Source organism: Micrasema longulum, unplaced genomic scaffold, assembly GCF_059751315.1.
Source record: "Micrasema longulum isolate JH-2025_06_02 unplaced genomic scaffold, ASM5975131v1 h1tg000402l, whole genome shotgun sequence".
NCBI classification, from domain to species: Eukaryota; Metazoa; Arthropoda; class Insecta; order Trichoptera; family Brachycentridae; genus Micrasema; species Micrasema longulum.
The window spans coordinates 712,501-730,962 of NW_028277602.1; the positions used below are offsets into that span (position 1 = coordinate 712,501).

An 18,462-nucleotide genomic window follows, 5' to 3' on the forward strand; every position below is an offset into this window, starting at 1 on the left:
TGTATTTTGGACTTACGTGATGATTAAAGTGGCCGCCAATGTGGGGCCCATTGGGGCCCTTGGGGGACAAAGGCTGCTGCTGGACAGAAGTGGCGGTGACAGTGGGGGCGGGGGCGGGGTTACCCTGGAGCTGCTGCATCACGTGTTGGACTGTCAAGGGCTAGAGGGAATAATTACACCACTTGCATTATTATTATTATTATATACACTAGCAGCTATCAAGATGACACAAGTACATCAAATGCATTGTGTTTTAAACATAGAAAATATCAATAGAAAAATTATAAATTTATGCGATTGTTGAGGCAGCTTTTCAACTCTAAAACCGAGCGTAGGACGTAAAGGAGGTAAAGTTATTTCGAGGAAACTGGACCGCTGTAATAAGCTTTGTAGTTTTAGCGCATTTAATATATTTAAAAAAAATTAATTAACATTACATAAGTAATACATGTTTTTTTTTCTATTACAATCAACTTTTATATATTTAGTAAGTGTAACAACTGTAACTTTCCAAAAAAGAGACTAGCTCTTGTGCTTGGAGAGTGACTGTTATAGTTATTTAGTCATTTGAAGTTACATAATTTCGAATTTACATGAAAAAAAAAATTATATGAAGTAAAATGAAAAATAGAAAATGTAATACCAATTAAAATAGAATGCTGTTTTTACTCGGGATCAAATTTTTTTTTAATGGTATATATTTTTCTTTGGCGGCCTCCGTGGTGTAGTGGTCAAGATGCTTGACTGACAGACGGAAGGTTCCGGGTTCGATTCCCGGTGAGAACACAAAAATTAAATGTGATTTTTCTCAAGCCTAGGTGTTCTGTGATGTAATTCACCACTGTAACTGGGCCTCCTGGCCTGTTGTGGTGTAAAAAAATTTAAATAAAATAAAATACTAGTTTTCGTAGTTTTTAGTTCATTGGGGAGATTATTGTAAGATTTTATTCCTTTGAAAACAAAACTATTTTGACCATGACGGAATTAAGGAAATTTGATATTACTTTGATATCTGAGTGACTTGTTCATCTCAAATTTGTTTATTTTTCTTTTCTTTAAAGACAAGCTTTGTATTTTGATTTTATAGAGGCAGGATTCGACTCTTAGCTAAAGGAAATTTACAAATAAAAAAGTATTTTAAAACTGCAATGAGTTTTTGTCTTGTCTAGAGAATCTTGTACAAAACAACGAATTGAAAAAAAATCAAGGATGGGCTGTGATTACATTTTACCGATTATCAAAAAAATAACATGTTTGGTTTTAATAATAAATAATATTTATAGGTTAGCTTTCGGCTTAATCATTATTGAAGGTAGCTTTGGTTGTTTTTTTATCAAAATGTAAATTCCAACCCAGTTTATAAAGACTTCACCATGTAATGAATTACCTGGTGTGTGGGCTGCCTCTTCTGGCGTATAGGGGCGGTGGGGGGCAGCTGGGGGGAGGGGTACCAGCACCCCGCTCCACTACCCAACACAGACATGTGCTGAAACAGAAGAATTTATTTTTATTCAATACTCCTTATATTAAAATCTTCTATATTATGTACGATACTTTTGGATATTATGGACAAAGCATGCAGTCAATCAATGCTCTAACTGAAAATCTTCAGTCCATAAAAGATACTTCTAACTCAAAAGAAAGAGATTTATGCAGAATCCTTCCGCAGTGGTTTGGATAAGTAGAGTGAAGGAATGGTTATGCTGCGGAATTGATAGACTCTGAAGACGATTTCATTCTGGTGTTCAACATATTGCACATCTGATAAAATATAGCCACAATTTAAAAAATCAAAATTTCCAAGAAAGCCTAAAAACAAAACCAACATGTCATAAAATCATGTTTTTTTTTTATTGAGTTTTTATTTTCACTTGTTTAAGCAATGCTGGCGTGTCATATATTTACATTGTTTGGATTTGTTTAAAAAAATGCTACTATATTTTACAAAGAAAATCTCTATTGTCAAAACAGGTAAAATATGACACTGTTTGAGAACGGCCGTGTTCAAATGAAACATGAAGCCATCAAGCGATAAAATATAAAAGCTAAAATTATGTTCAATAATTTATTCTTTAAACTTAACTTAAAATCAGGTTTTTTTTATAGTTGTGACTATTTAATAGAGGGTGCAATATGTAAGTTACTCTGAAGGTAAAGTATAAAGAAGAAAATATTCGTAAAAGTTTAACTCTATCTAAACTTAATTTTTGCTGCAGGGAAATCTGTCTTATCTACCAAAAGAGAGAGATTTCTGGGCCGCGATTACAAAAGCTATCTTCATCGGTACATATAGAGACGGTATAAAGTAAAATAGATATTTATGTGCAAAATTATGTATATTTGTATGAAAATTTAAAGTGTCTTCAACTCGAATTGATGATGGTTTTTTTATTTTTAAAACACGACATTTGCAACACACGACGATTAGTGTATTCAAAAAAATTTAAAGCTAGTATCCGAAACGCATCGATTACCTAAAAAAAAACTCACCAAAAAACCTTAAAAACCAGCTTAAAAAAATATCAGTCTTTTTTTAAATTTTTAATATGATATTTTATCGTGTATGATCCCTAATTTCAATAATTTATAATGGTTGCTAATAAAATATAAAGGAAAATTATAAAAAATATGTACATAAATTAGATTACCTTCAGGCTTAGTTGTAAGGTGTAATTTTATAAAACAAAGGTTGTTCACGCGATTTGACGCAAATCACAGAAAACACTCTCCTGAAAAATTATGTTTCAAGCGAATGTCGAGTTTTGGAAAAACGGTCATCAATAAATTGAAATTGAATTGAATTTCTAAAGAAAAAAAAAAAAATATTCTATTTTTCATAAAAATTAAATTTTACTTTGTACATAAAGTTTGAGATAAAAGTTAACTTTCCATTGCAACATTGGTCCTGGTATCTCAAAAATTAAATTTATCGATGCAACACAGGCTTTGCTCAGTGTCTGAATACAAAAAAAAAAAATTAAAATGAAGCACAGTTTGAGAAGAAGAAACAAAATTAGGTATTTTTTATTACTCACTTGTGTTATGGTGGTATTTTGTATGTTATGGCTGCTCATAACTCTTCGGTTTCCCCTCCGAAGGGGTCAGCCCCTGCCCGGCTACCCCTTTCTGCAGGGGCGGGGAGGGCCGAGGGGGTGCGGGGGTGGCGGGCGAGGGGCGGCGGGTGTGATGGAGGGGGGAGGCAAGGGACTCAGCGAAAATCCACAACTGGTAGCCACATTTTAACGGCTCTGAAACAAGAGATGAACATAATTTGAGATTGTTATGAAATCGTTATTAAAAATTGTGAAATAAATAAAGATTACTTGTGACGTGGTGTAACAATACATCCATCCCCATTTGCCCAATTTGCAGATCTTGCTAACATTGTCACGACTTAACAAGTAACTTTTTAGCAATTCCGGGCATAAAAATAATCATTGTAAAATAATGGAAATGCGTAATAATAATTATTAATTAAATGTGGTATTCCTTTCGTTTTATTCATGTCATCCTTATGAATTCCTTTCATAAAAAAAATGTGATTTATTAAACATGTTAAATGAATAAAAAATAATTTTAAAAAACCTTATTTCCAAATTAAATCCTTAATTAACTAATGAAAAATGGCAAATAACAGGTATTTCAAAAAGGATTTAAAATGTGCATCCAAAATAATAATTTAATTGATTGAGTTTTTGACTACTGACTTTTCTTGGTGAAATTGCATCTTAATTATAATAATAAAAATATGTATATAGTTTTAAAGTTTCCAATCTGACGATATCAGTCACGACGAAACCCAGTCACTGGAAAAAAATATAAATAAAAGTGAATTAAAAATTGATACATATTTTTTTATTATGAGTAATATATTTTTTTAGCCCCCCTTTTGTTGTTTTATACCATTTATATTAAACCTAAATGTACAGTGCGTTTGAAAGTTTAATAAGCCTATGACTATGCAATGTGTTAGTGTCTATCAGTGACCAAGTAAACATACAATTTTTGCTTGTGTAAGCACACACATTTAAATGATTTGAATGAAAACTTATTCTTACATCGCACATTTAAGGCAAGGTTTAACCCTTTGTAGGTCACATATTTTGTGTTGATTGACGTCTTGTTAATTTAATCCAAAAATGATATTTTTAATATAATAAACATATTGCATTGGAAAAAGCTGAGTAGAACACTTATCTACCAGTGTATGTTATTACGATACTCCTGTGACGTAAGACCAATTATTAATATAAATTTTAGAAAATAAATACCTAAATTCTGGTGGTATATTTATATTATTGATTGAATCGGCGTTAACTTCGTGGAATGACATAATCAAAATATATAATTGATTTAAAAAAAACATTGTTTTTAGACCACTTTATAATAATACCTGTAAATGGAAGGTACTGAGTCTTCCGAAACTAGTAGTGCTTCAAAATAAACTCAAGATATCTAAAAACATTTTTGTAATTAATTATATATTTTGTGGTGTATCACATTTTTAGGTGTTCTAAAAAAGGTTTGAGATTTAAATGGACTGTGCCTACGGTTGTTAGTTACATCATACATCTAAATAAAAAAATAAATACCAAAAATCTGTGTTTTTCATTTAAATGAAAAAAACGTGCATTGCGTTTTTCACTGAATTAATTTTAAAAGTTTCTAACTTCACTTTAACTAACCAATAGATAACTATTTTTTTAAGCATTATGAACTGTTCTTTCACAGACAGATAGCACCATAATATATTACACAAACCGAAATCCATATTATACTCATATGCAAAGTATTTTATTTGTACTGTACGTATATGGCAATAAATTTATTTGAGTTCTCAATATATTTATGCGTCTTGATTTTATTCTGGGTAAATAATATATATTTGAAGAAGAACGCGCGAGCTGAATATGAATTCGCGCAAACTTAAATTACTGAACGTAGTAAAAAATCGCGCCCGAATTTGGATATTTCTCACGTAAGTCAGAAATATAAAAAACAAACAAACCATTGGTTATTACTGTCACGTGTCGAGTACTGGATATTATTATTGGCTAGTTCAGCCGAATGAAGTGGATAATCGTCTGTGGACAGAAGTTTCTACGAAACTAATTCGCCAAGCAAAGCGTTCTTATCACGAAATATCGATCGGAGAGAATCAAACAAATGGAAAATAAAGTCATTGATAATTAATTCAATTGAATAAAACAATGTCAAACTGTAACAGAAATAATAGGTAGCTGCAATTCACTAGTTATTTTATAAATTAAATGATTAATCTTGGCCTTTAAAATATGCTTCATTATTTAAAATTACCATCAATAATAATACAATCAATAATAATACAGTACCTACAAATAAATAATTACTATATTATTACTGTATTTTATTCCGTTATAAAAAGTTAATATTACATTGTTCTCGTGTGTTGCGGCGTGGTGTGATGGATAGCCAAAAGCAATACACGCCAGTGGTGATATTCTGAACCTTCTCTGCCCCCTAGAGAGTGATTAATTTAAAGATTTTTATTTGTTTAATGTGACGACACTTTGCTTCGTATAATGGCCACACTGATGATTAAACATCAAATGGTGTATAAAACTGCTTCAAAAACGGAAATATAACTAATACGGTTCAAAAAAAATTTTCATCCCTATGCAAATTTTCATGATTTAAAACTAAGATTAACAGAGCGATTCTGAACGCTCCTTAGGGGCTCAGGTAAGCGTTGCTAGCAGGTAATTTACGCACTGATTACGTGCTAGCAATGCTTTCTTTACCCCTCTAGAAAGCGTTTAGAATCGCACTGCGGGAAATGATTTTCGTGTACGCATTTTCACCTTAATGTAAAAAAATATGATCAAGATACGCTGCGATTGGTGTACCAATGCAGTGCCCTATGCACTATTAGGTGTGGAAAGGTAATGATGATGATGTACAAATATAACAAAAAAGAAATAAAACAAAATAATTAAAAATAAGTAAATAAAATAAATATAAAACACTAAGCAAAAACTCACTTTAAAATACTGCGGTAGAATTTGTTTCAAAGCTCACAAAACATGTGTGATAATTTTTTGCTCGCCGTAAAAAAACCTGTCATATTCATATTTCATGGCGGTTTGTAGAGCCTAGATTTTTTCCTTGAAAAGCGACATCGTTTTACTCAAACAGGTTTTTATCACGAAATGCGAAAAACACACATTTTCGTTCACACCTTATGATTGTCACAGACGCTCACCAAGTCGGAGGTCGTTGGTTCGATTCCTGACTTAGTCAACATAAAAGAAATAAAAATACACTAGATATTTTTTTACACCTTTTCTCCTTTTTCTTATAAAAATAATGATCAGTGCAGTGCCCTGTGTACGGATGAGAAAAAAATCATGCTATTTATATATTTATATGTCCTTATGGACATTCAATCCATCTGATCTTTACATTCGTTTGAAAATGCCCTAACAAGGCGAAACAATTGTCACGAATTTTTTGTTTTTATATTTGTAAAAATAAAATAAAGTGTTCAGTAGACTCAAATCAGTGTTTGATTTCTTATATTATAAGTTTAAATATGGAGTTCTACAAAATAAACACCAAATCAATCAATCAACAAAAAATCATGTCTTTATTGTGTCATATTCGATGAGCTAGATCGATAATCATTAATATATTACGCAATTAATAGATCAACATAACAATGGGTATTATAAGAGTTTAGATTACTTAACAATTAAAATTCACAGGCAGTTTGTGGTGTGTTCTGCTCATATTAATCGATTGAAAGTCTAAAAAACTAGTTTCAGTTTGAATAGCAATGAGATTGAGAAAAACAAACTAAATTCATATATTTTGCTAGCGATTTGTATGTATAAGATCTAAGTTAATCGAATGGCGTCATAAGCATGTATTTTTTAGTTTCTTAACGACCCGTATTTACATACTATCTGACCTTTATTTAATAAACAATTAAAGCAAGGATTTAAGTGTCAATTCAGTGCCCTGTGTATTATTGGGTTCGAAGAGAGTCGCGACCTCTGAAACAGAGCGTTCGAGATTCGATCGCTATTAATATTTTCTCTTTTTTTTCTAGAGCATAATACGCTTAGTTTTATACTTAAAAACAATAGCTGAAAATTCGCTTTTACATTTTATAGTATGTTTGACCAAATAGTGAAAATGATCGATAAACGCTTTATGCTGAATTTAACTTGATTTAAATGAGTTATATTGTTGATTGATAAGATCAGGTGTCAACGTATTATTTATAAAATTTACGTCGAATTTTGGCTACTATTTATAAATAAATTTAAAAACAGTTTTATTCACGACGAACTTGCGATTTATTCAAACTTAAAGTCCTCATGGTCGTGCGTATACTATTTTGATACTACAAGAATTATTAAAATAGAAAAACTTTATTTGTATTCCCCAGCAGTTGTAAGTTTATTTACGGTCTATTCGCGGAAGACGACGAAAATACACGCGAGATCTTATTAAAAGGTTCTAGGTTACATCATAGCGTAGGAATTTTTTAGTGTACTAAATAATACTTTAGAAGGTTTTAGCTACCAACCACTTATGTGTCATGAAGTCATATTTTTTGACGTTGAGTCTAACAGTATAATCCTATACTATAAATTGCTGTGCTACTACCAAAATCCACAAAAGAGCCAATACGCTTCAATGCCTTAACTGTGAATAATATCACGAAAATTTCTAATTAGTATATTGTGAATATTTTGCGTTCCGACTATCCGAGAAATATACTTTCAAAGCTTATAGATCCTCAAGAAGGATGTTATTTGATTTTATACAATAAACAATTTGATATCTTCCTGAAAATGAGAACGCTAGGTAATTTTTTAGTTTTAACAATGAAACGGTCAAAACTACATTATGCATACTAGATTGTGTATGCCACTTTATTTTACTACCTAGCTTATGTAAATGTAAATATTTACGCAATCTTCTGAAATAGCCAAAATCTTCGTATTTCTACAGAAATTACACAATACCACCTGTGTACGGTAATTTACTATCATGAATTAAAAAAATACGAAGATAAAATATTTTTACAAGAAAAATATGTGCATGGAATATAGACAGGTATGTACACACTATGAAAAAGTACTACGATTTATAAAGCACCATTTAAGAAGCATAAAGGTGTCAAAGGGGTGGGATTTCAGCGTTCAAGCGCCAACGACGATGATGCACGCGATATAAGTATCTTAAATGCATCAATCTCAGATTTGTATCGAATGAATGCTAAGTGCATTGATTGTATTGCAAGTTTACGACGTAAATTACGGCCAATAAAAATAAGTAATTAGAAGCAAAAAATAAAACGTGGGAATGAAGACGTTGGAAGTAATCCAGAACATGATCATACTTTACAAATCGACACTTAATAATATATATTTTTATTAATATATTTAAAACTATTATAATTATTGATTAACTTTAATTATAATACGTATTTATTCTCTAATTATTATGCAACTATTTTTACTCTTAAAATTATCGTTGACTTGAAGAAAAAGAGAAACAGTGCCAATCGATTAAATAACTGAATACGAGAACTAGGATTAGTTCAATAATAATTGATGCGGAGTCACTAAGCGAAAGTGACAGTGAGTGATAGGTGTTTACTCAAACTATTATCAAATGGGTACCCGCTTTGAATAGTTTCGCAACCAATGACTTTGGCAAAAAAAGAAAGAAATGAAGAAGTCGGTATTAGGTACCAAGAAGACGATATTCGGAAGAAGGGAATTCTCCAGTTTGAGAGAAAAACAAAATGACATAGTCACGTTTAATTCCCGTACTTTCTTATATTCCGCATTATATATATATTTCTATACAGACTACTGTATCTTCAAATCTTTGTTTTGTGAGTAAAAATTTCTAAAAGAGGCATGGTAAAATGGCGCGGTAAATCTGTCTCCAAATCGCGGTAACAACTTTCCCCTCTAACTCATTAAAACTTTTAAACGTGACAACATTAATTTATGTGAAAATACGGTAAACAATAAATTTACAAAACATAAACATCAACGAGTAACTGTCTGTACTGAGAAACTAAAACTAGTGTATTATTGTACTCGGCTGAAAATATAACTTCAAATAATTTCAAGTTATTGTATATTAAAATTATAGACGACTTTGGTCACGACAAACACAATCCATACACATACAATACACCTTAATAATAATATGTAAAAAGCCCTTACAAAAAATCTTCGAGTTTAAAATTGAAAAGGTACTTGATGGGCGAAACAAATCATGTAACTTTTATAATAATCACACCACAATTAGTTTTTTGGTGGTATAGCATACTACGCGTAATATGAATAAGTTTTTCTTACTATTGTTTTATTTTTGTTACTGTATACCTTGCACTTTCCGCATTTGTTTCCGTTTTCTGTAGCTTTCTGAGTAAAATACGTATTGAACTTATGTTTAAGCTCACAAAGACTAATTGCGGGAAAAGCGGTTTATCGAGACTTACGTGTGAGGCGCTAGAGCCAGAGGAACTTAAGCGACATTTAAACCGTTTTCGTCAAAACAGCTTTCAAACATTTAAAACATTAGTTTTTTTTAATCCAAGTAGCAATTCTCAACTCCTTATTTCGTTTGTTAGGTCCTTTCTTTTATACAGTGATTAAGAATACAAATTTAGCGGTTATGTTTCTCTGGGATATTTTTTTGTGAAACTTAATTTAGCCATACAGATTTTTTGATTTATTTAGTTTTCAGCTTTAATATTGTCTTTTTTTCATTTAACTAAATACTCGGATTAAAATGATGTGACATATAGCTACTATGGCTTTCAACGCCTCATATATTTGAATGTGTTTTTTTTTTGTTAACAAAAAAACTGTGAATATATTTGTTTCGGAATTATAATTACTTTTAAATAACAAATAATAATAACTCAACTCTAGGAAGCACTTCTTAACCAACAGACTTGTGAATTATTGAAACAGTTGCTGAGTAGGTGAGCGATCAGTGCTATTTTAATTAATGTGATTAAAAATCGTTCAAATGACCACGATAAAACAAAATCGGATGCACATGCATCAACTTCAAGCTGCTAATTAAACGATTTATTTACGCCCATAGATAAGGCTTTTACATATTATGAAGATATGATTTTTTTCATTTATATTATTAGTCAACTATTTAAACAATTTTTTTTTTTTAATTTTTAATTTAAATTTTGTGTTTTTTTACAATTAGAGGTAAAACAGAGTATTAAAAAAATAAAGGATAATTACATCATAGCAATGAAATACATATTAATAGTAAAAATAGTAAACAAAAAAATCCCAAAAAGGCATGGCCTGTTCGTGGGTATACAAGAAAATGTTAATGAATTTTTGCTCCTATAATAAAAAGATAGTTATACTATTTTTGTGTAACATAAGAAAGATAAAATAAAATATTCTGTAAAAGATTATATGGTATTTTTTTATAGTAATTAAAAAAGGAAATAAAAATATTAAAAAAAAAAAAAACATTAAAATCATTCCTTTTTATTAAAGGGCAACAAAAGAGTTCATATCTTTAGTTTGAATCCAGGATAGTGCGTGTTTTTTAAAAGAAGGAAAATTTTGAAAGTTTGGAATTAATGAAATATTATCAGTAAAAAAGAATTAAAAAATTTTGGGCCAATAAAATACGCATGTCTCTGTGCGAGCCTCGTTTTACAATGTGGTATTTCAGTAATTACAACAATACGAAACATAAAGTAAAAAATAAGTATAGTCCAGGACAGCTAAAAAACGACGGTACGTAGTATTTATTTATGATTAATTTCGTTTGAATGCGAGTCCCTTAAACTAAGTGCGAGTATTAGGAAGTCAAATTATTAAAGGTTATTATTATGATACATGATGAGGCGAGTCACGATACCCGTATCGTAGATCCAGCCTTATATTCTAATAATGTCAACTTCCCCCGCGATAACAAATACTAAACCTTTTTTAGTGCATGAAGCGGAAATTTACTGAAGGAGGTCACGTGACAAGACAGTGAACATAGTTTTACACGGTTTCAATATAGCACGGTCCAATTTTTTTTTTTTAAACATTGAATAAACAACGACGCGATGTAGTAATATAATTATACTTTTCGTTACTGGAATGCCCTACATCGCTCTACAATAAATAATAAACAATTTTTTTTTTTCGAAATCTCGAATTGATTTTTATACAAGGAAACCTATCACGAATTGTTTTCTTTAGTATCTGGCCTTTTTTAACACGGTACTGGTGTGGAACGTATCCTCCAGTGTGAAAGAGGTTCCAGTGCATTAGATTTCACGTCAATATAACGTTTTCAGTATTCACCGTGGAAAATAATACGATAGACCGAATTTTAAGATATGTACGAGTATTGGTTGCGCGAGTGGTTGATGAGATTGAGTGGTTTGTGGCTGGATGGACCGCCAGTGGACGAAGGTCCACCTATCCTACCCATCCTGTGATCTCCTAACTTTCAATATTTGTTATTCTCCTCATCTCTATGACCATGGGTAGCTACGGTTGATATGGGAACAATTTTCCATATCTATAGCAACCAACATCAACAATAACACATTTTTTCTCTTCTTGATAATTTTTGTCAACTACCGCATGTTCATAATTTTATCTGCCCGCATCTGCTCGTTCTATAATCATCTGCCCGCATCTGAACATCTTTACATTTTCTGACCGCCGCTCCGCCACATTCATCTTTATATTTTGCAAATAACTGAAAGTGAAAACGTTAAAGTGCCGTGTTCACCAAAAAAGGATAAAAACTACCCAGAAGCCAGGACTTGGAGATATCATCCGGATTCCTGTCCCCGATTCCCTTTCCTGTCTTCCTAAAGGTAGGATTTTTGTTTGCTGTAGTTTGTTTGGCCGCATACTGTTCTTTTCCGCATTTTCCATCTCCGCGCAACGCATCTTTTATTTCCCCGCAAAAATTAACACAGATCAACGATTCAGTCAAATAATATCCACCCAAAATTATAATCGCCACCCCAAGTATCTATTTAATATTTTACTCTAAACAGTACTTTGGTACAAATTCATTTGTCAGCATGCATCGCACTCCGAGTATAAACACAAATTGGTACATGATTACAATATACGGTTTGGTCAATTTAACTTAATTAAGTGTTTTGGGTCGCGTAAATGCTTAAGGTCGCAATAAAAATAAAAATTTCTACATTAAAATCTAATAAATTATACATTACTTTCAAGAAGACTATTTAAATTTTCGCCCAATAAAGCTATATTTTTTTAGGACTTTGGATATTATGTTCCTTGCATACAGTTCATAGTAATATCGTAAGTTCATAAAAGTGTTTTCTACGGCCGCGAGAGCGTTCATAATAGCAGCGCAGGTTTACTAGTATGGAAGGGCTAGCTGTTCCGAGATATTGTAATAATATGGCAAAAGGACACTGCAATACAGTATACCCAAATTATGTAGCATGTTACCAAACAATATATATTTACTTATTTTATACTTTAAAAAAAATGCTGTCTGCATCAGAACAGGTATTTTCTATGCCTAGTGAGAATAGACAGTGCCCAATATGTTTGCTTAAACTTAGATTTTACTTTAATTTTGCTTATTTGTATATTTTTTACTTTTACTGTTTTGCAAACAGATCATAATAATACTACTATGCTTTACAATAAATGCCGATTTATTCGGCACTGAACTGATATTAAGAATACTGAGTTAATTGCAGGATTGAGACGTAAGCTCAAATTATGGCTAATGGAAAAAAGTTTTTTGTATTAATGATAGTTTTAATTTGTAATAATATAATAAAATATAAAATTAGTATAATATGCCATGTTTCTCAATTGAAATTATTATTTGAAAAATAAATAAAATAACTTTGTTTTTAACCATTAATTAAACTAACTAATGAATAACCATAAAGTTAGTGCTTCAAATATAAAATACATAAATATATCATTATTATTAATGTAGATTGAGTATGAAACAATCCAAGCAATATATAAGAACCTGCTGAAGAGTTGTATGCTTACAATTCAGCAGAACTTTAATTTTAACATTATTGTCTAAATATTTTGAAAAAAAAATAAATTAAAAAACAAATCAACACGGGTGGAAAAAGACGTAAACAGTTATTCACTATTTATTGGAGAAATTAATGTTTAAGATTTTTTTACGATACCAATATATTTTGTCAATACTTATTTATTCAGTGTAGTTCAAGTTAAACCTCCGAAAACTTTTAGTATTTAACGATTTTCAGGAATATTTTGAATTCCAGAGTTCGATCTTCTATCTTTATTTACCCTACCGTGGTATGATGATCAAGAGATACAATATGGAAAAATAAATACAGAGAAAAATAAATCTTAATAATATTGGTTTATTTTGTATGCAGCTAAAAAGGATATTAAAGGAAAGATTTACCTTAAATACACGAGCTTTTACTACCTTTAACAAGTTGATTTTAATCTGAAATCAGGCAGTTATATTGATACTAAACTATTTACAATCGACTCTTATCACAAAATATGTACATAAAGAATATCAACAATATTAATATTTGTACTTGAGTTATATAATTATTTATTTATTTGACGACAATAATGTGCACACCATTTACAGAATATTTGGATTTTTTTTTTAAATACAACCATTAGTTTTTATTTTATCGGTGCTTATTATTATAAGTGCACGTTTTACTTTTTTTTACTTTTACTTTTGAATAAAAATCATAATTATTTCCTTATTCGCACCTAATGGTGCATAGGGCACTGCGAAGGTACATCAAATTCATTGTGTCTTGATCATTTGTTACATGAAGGTTAAGTATAAAGTTTTACGTTTCAAGAGGCCAGTCCGGGGACACTAGAAATACAACATTATGTTAATTATCCATTATTCTTAAATTGTTTAAACTTTCTACTGAAGATGCTGTATAATTTTTAGGTTATTTTTAAAAATATAAATCTTGTATAATTTTTATGTTTAATTTTTTTAAATAAATCTTGGGTATAAGGAAATTTATGTTTTTAAAAATAAAATAAAAATATATTAAGCCAAATATGTTAGTATTATATTTTTTTGTAAAAGGCAGATTCGCCGTATACATTAATAAAATAAAATTACATGTTAAAAAATATTTCTAATCGACGTTTTCAGGAATCGAACCCAGGACCACGATCTTAAACTTCATTTGCAAATGCACCAAACACTACTTACTCTACGAGACAAAATTATCTCCATTCGATTTCCCTTTTCGAGATTTTTACCAGAGAGTAGCCATCGAGTCGAAAACAGTCTTCAAGGATTCGAGTTTTTTTTTACACACAAAACTAAATTCTTTATACGCCTGGACACAGAAGTATAAATATTCGGACTCACAATACTATATTATTATTAGTTGTTGTTAGTCGAATGATTTTTATAATGCCATTTTCGTTAAAATCACCTTAAGACGCTGTACAACAAACGTGTTAACACGTCTTGCAACTACAAAGCGCATAGACGATTGGAATTCCAGTTCGACGCTCACATCTACAGTTTCCAGATTAGACCACAAAATGCCGTGAGATAGTAAACCGTTTAGCTGTCGTATAACATCGAATAACGCTTTTGGAGCGAAAAATCTGACGAATCGCGATCGGATACCTCAAATGATAAATATCCATAACATTTACACAAACCGCATCAGTTACTCTCCAACTTCTTATTGGCTACTATCGGAATATTTAGACATAGTTGTGCATTGTGGTCAGATGTTTCAGCTGGTTCCACTAGGAAATTGCATGTTTTCTAAACACGAAGCACCGCCTGCGCCAGTTTCAGTGGACTTGCCAAACGAACAGTTAACGGGATATGCGGGGAAGAGCGGTGTGATGTATACGTATTTGAATATACTTTTTACGCCACTCTCTCACATATGATGCATCACGAATACTGTGCGACTGATAACTAAATTCAACAAAATCAAGGTCTTGCCTTCCCGTTTTCCCTACTCCAAAAGTAAACAGATTTTGTTTTTTATTTACGAAACAGCATCAGAAAGTATATGACATTCTTTGTGTCGGCACGTTTTGCTTTTTTCTATTTATTTATTTATTTATTATTTATTTTAAAGAAACAAACAGTCGACAATGATATAGTAACATTAAAAAAAAATACAGTTTAAAGACAGACCAGCAAAGTTTATAATAAAGAATCATACATATTATTAAATAGTGTTACAACAAAAGGGTGTGTTTATGTGTTTTTGTATGAGAGTAAGTGTAGATGTGTGTTTATGTGTATTAGTGTAGGAGTAAGTTTTCAGGTGTGTGTAAGTGTGAGCATCATTAAATAATAAGTGAGATCGTATCACAGCCAGAAATAATGAATCTTAATTTATTTTAAAATAAATTAAGGGGAATATAAAATATATCAATAGATGAAAAAAAAAGTCTAGTTAGCATCATATTTGTATACCGTATGTCCGAAGAGGGCAGATAAAACTAGGCACTTTTAAGTGTTTTTGGATGGTCCAGCTCCTTTAAAAGATATTTTTATTTTTTTAAAAGAAAAAAAAACTATTAGGACGCGCCAATGATGAATGTCTAAATGTCCATAGTGCGTAAAAAAAACATCGCTCTAACGCTATAATCCAGGGAGAAAATACAGGAATACGTTTTATGAAGAAAGTCAGACCGTGCATCCTCTTAACGATATCCAATGTTAAGAAAATCATCGATCAATATACGGTATGATATTGGCCAAAAAACATACGAAAAATATTGCCATATGGCAATATATTATATTATAACAGAACATTTTTGAGTGTAGAAAACTATGAATGAGACGTCTGCATATTTACAAACATTATGACCTGTCGTTGGCTGACTTAAGTGATCACTTTACACACCGTATAAACATATCACTTTATATATTTTGCTTGTGTCTGAACACCCATTTCTTAAATTCTTCCATCAGTTAACATAAAAAACATTTAAAAATACTAAAATACTGTTGATGAAACCAACTAGTCCAAGAAGAAGTATAAAAAATGATAAGTATTTGTAGGCATTACTTAGTAGGTGAAATAATTAAGTCACATGAATCTTACCCACATAAATAGTGATTTCTTCTTTTTTACTTCATTAAAGTCAACCGAACCAGCCAATAAACGTAAATGCCTAGCCTTGACTTCAATTTCTCCCTCCTAAAATTGTTCTCCATCTCTGTTGTAAAATGCGTTTTTTTTTATTATTATCCATTAAATAAAATACAATCAGGATCAATGATTTTTGCGTAAAATTAGACTGTTTTGCTGTACAACTGAAGAAATTTATTTGTATAATAATTTGACCATGATTTATACCATGATTACCCTATTGTTTATTTTGTACTTAATGCCCTTGTTTTATTTTTTGTTACAGGTGGTAAGTTTGGGTAAACTACAGCTAAATTGGATATAGCTTATTATTAATAGATAAAACACAATTCAAGCATGATTAACACGAAATTTTACAGTAGAATAATTCGAATTGGAGCACAGAACAGCAAGGACAATAGGAAAAAAAACATTTGTTCGCTGTGTAAACACAACAGTGACAATAATTATAAGTCTTGTTTGGTCAGAAAAAGTATATTTTTATTATTATATGTGTAAAAAATATTGCCACTGATTTTTTTTTCCATTTTCAATAGTTGTAAAAAATATTATATGGATTTTTTTTATATATTGGCACTAGCTTATCAAGTTTTGTAGAGACCTTAACCGAGCAATTTTAGAAAAACTTGATTCGTTAATATTTCAGTGGTGCATGGGGTACTGAATTGATACTCCAATTGTAGCGTAACTTAATTATTTTTGCTACATGGATGGTGAGGTGATCAGTCTTTCGCTTCAGGTGTCAGTCCGGAAACAATGAAATATTGTATTGAGGGGATCCAAAACTCCAACACCCACCCGCAGCTGCTACTTCCTGACGGGAATCAAACAAAGGACATCAAGTGTGATAGGCGAACGCGCCAACTACTACACTACGAGGCGTAATTATCTGAGAGTAACCACCGAGTACTTGAAACATGTAGGTACTTGTAGTTGGAAGATTATCTGCTTGGCAAAAAGTTCCTCATAAAGCCAGGTACTTATTCTGGATAATTTTCAAAGCGCCATTTTTGTGAAAATCACCTAAAAGGCGCTGAACAATAAACATCTCAACACGTCCTGCAGCTACAGAGAGCATGCGCGGTTGAGATTCTAGTTACCCTTTTCTAATTATGTTAAATATTAATTATATATGGGAGCTAGATCACAACAATAACTTGAATCGAATGACGAATAACCTATACCATTTATCTTTTAAACTTTTGGTGCTCATTTTTAAATTTGGAAAAATCCTACACAACTTACGATAACACTCGATACAAAACACAAAGTAACACTTATTGTGTCAATGAAGAGAACACAACAGGCAGATCAAAGGAAGAGATTTATGGGAATTATAAAGCCAAAATGATGATCATAAGTCCATGGAAATGTTTTCTAACATCCTCGGGCCTTGCACAACACCATAGTATCAATAATGGCTATTTTACGTAACAAAGTATGGTCGAGTCTCGCAATACGCGTAAAACAATGCACCCATTCTCGCCATTCTGTTAAAAATAGCTACCTTTCGACGGTCGCGGTCCAGTGAATCTCCTATCGGGAATAGGCGATGGAATCACCGAGATGCGTGGCGAAGATAAGTGATCCCATTAATAATGTCCGACAGAATGCGAACAGTGAGGAATGAGGTCCGACTAAATGAATAATTAAGTGTAAAGTTGTGGCACGGGCACGGGGACGAAATTAATGGCCATTTAGGTGACCAATCTCAGGCCAGTAGAAATTTAACGTCATCTCCACTAAATACTTCGCGCCGCATGCCGGCGCGGATTTGAGACATTTAACAATGGAAAAAAATATGGTTTATTTGCATACTGATGTCATTTGATTAAATTGGATTTTGTCAAATTGAAGAGTCCGTTTCACGAGCCCGCTGCGAGACATTCCATAAATTGTTTTTTTTTATTGATCATCATAATATGGTACACGCATAGCGCTACGTGTTGATCGGATGGTGAAATGAAATTTATATTGTTTTTTTTTTTAACTATACGAGTCTTTAATTCAATAAAATACACATGTTATCAATTTCAATATTAATACATTATGAAAATAAAAACATACAGTATGAAAACAAAAACATACAGCATGAAAACATATTTGTCCCGATAAACTGTAAAAAAATAAAATAAATTAAACAACTCTGTTTTAACTACTAATTTATTTTTTATTTTTTCCACCAACCGGTTTCAAAGCAGACAAGCTTCTTCGTCAAGGTTTACGTTACTAATGAATAATTTTCTATTTTATTTTTATCATGTTAACTAAATACTACATATTAAAAAATG

At 31.2% G+C, this 18,462-nt stretch overlaps 1 protein-coding gene across 5 annotated transcripts in view; it reads right to left on the reverse strand.

The window, feature by feature from the left end:
- The window catches only part of Csk (C-terminal Src kinase), a 125,427-nt gene that overhangs the window by 16,209 nt on the left and 90,756 nt on the right, over positions 1 to 18,462 (reverse strand). For all 5 annotated transcript variants that reach the window (XM_088225931.1, XM_088225935.1, XM_088225932.1 and 2 more), the window contains exons 3-5: positions 3,036 to 3,248; positions 1,388 to 1,486; positions 17 to 160 (exon numbers count right to left, since the gene is read on the reverse strand). In XM_088225931.1, the coding sequence (XP_088082057.1) occupies positions 17 to 160; positions 1,388 to 1,486; positions 3,036 to 3,074 (282 nt within the window). In that variant the 5' untranslated portion in view covers positions 3,075 to 3,248. The remainder of the gene's footprint in view (positions 1 to 16; positions 161 to 1,387; positions 1,487 to 3,035; positions 3,249 to 18,462) is intronic.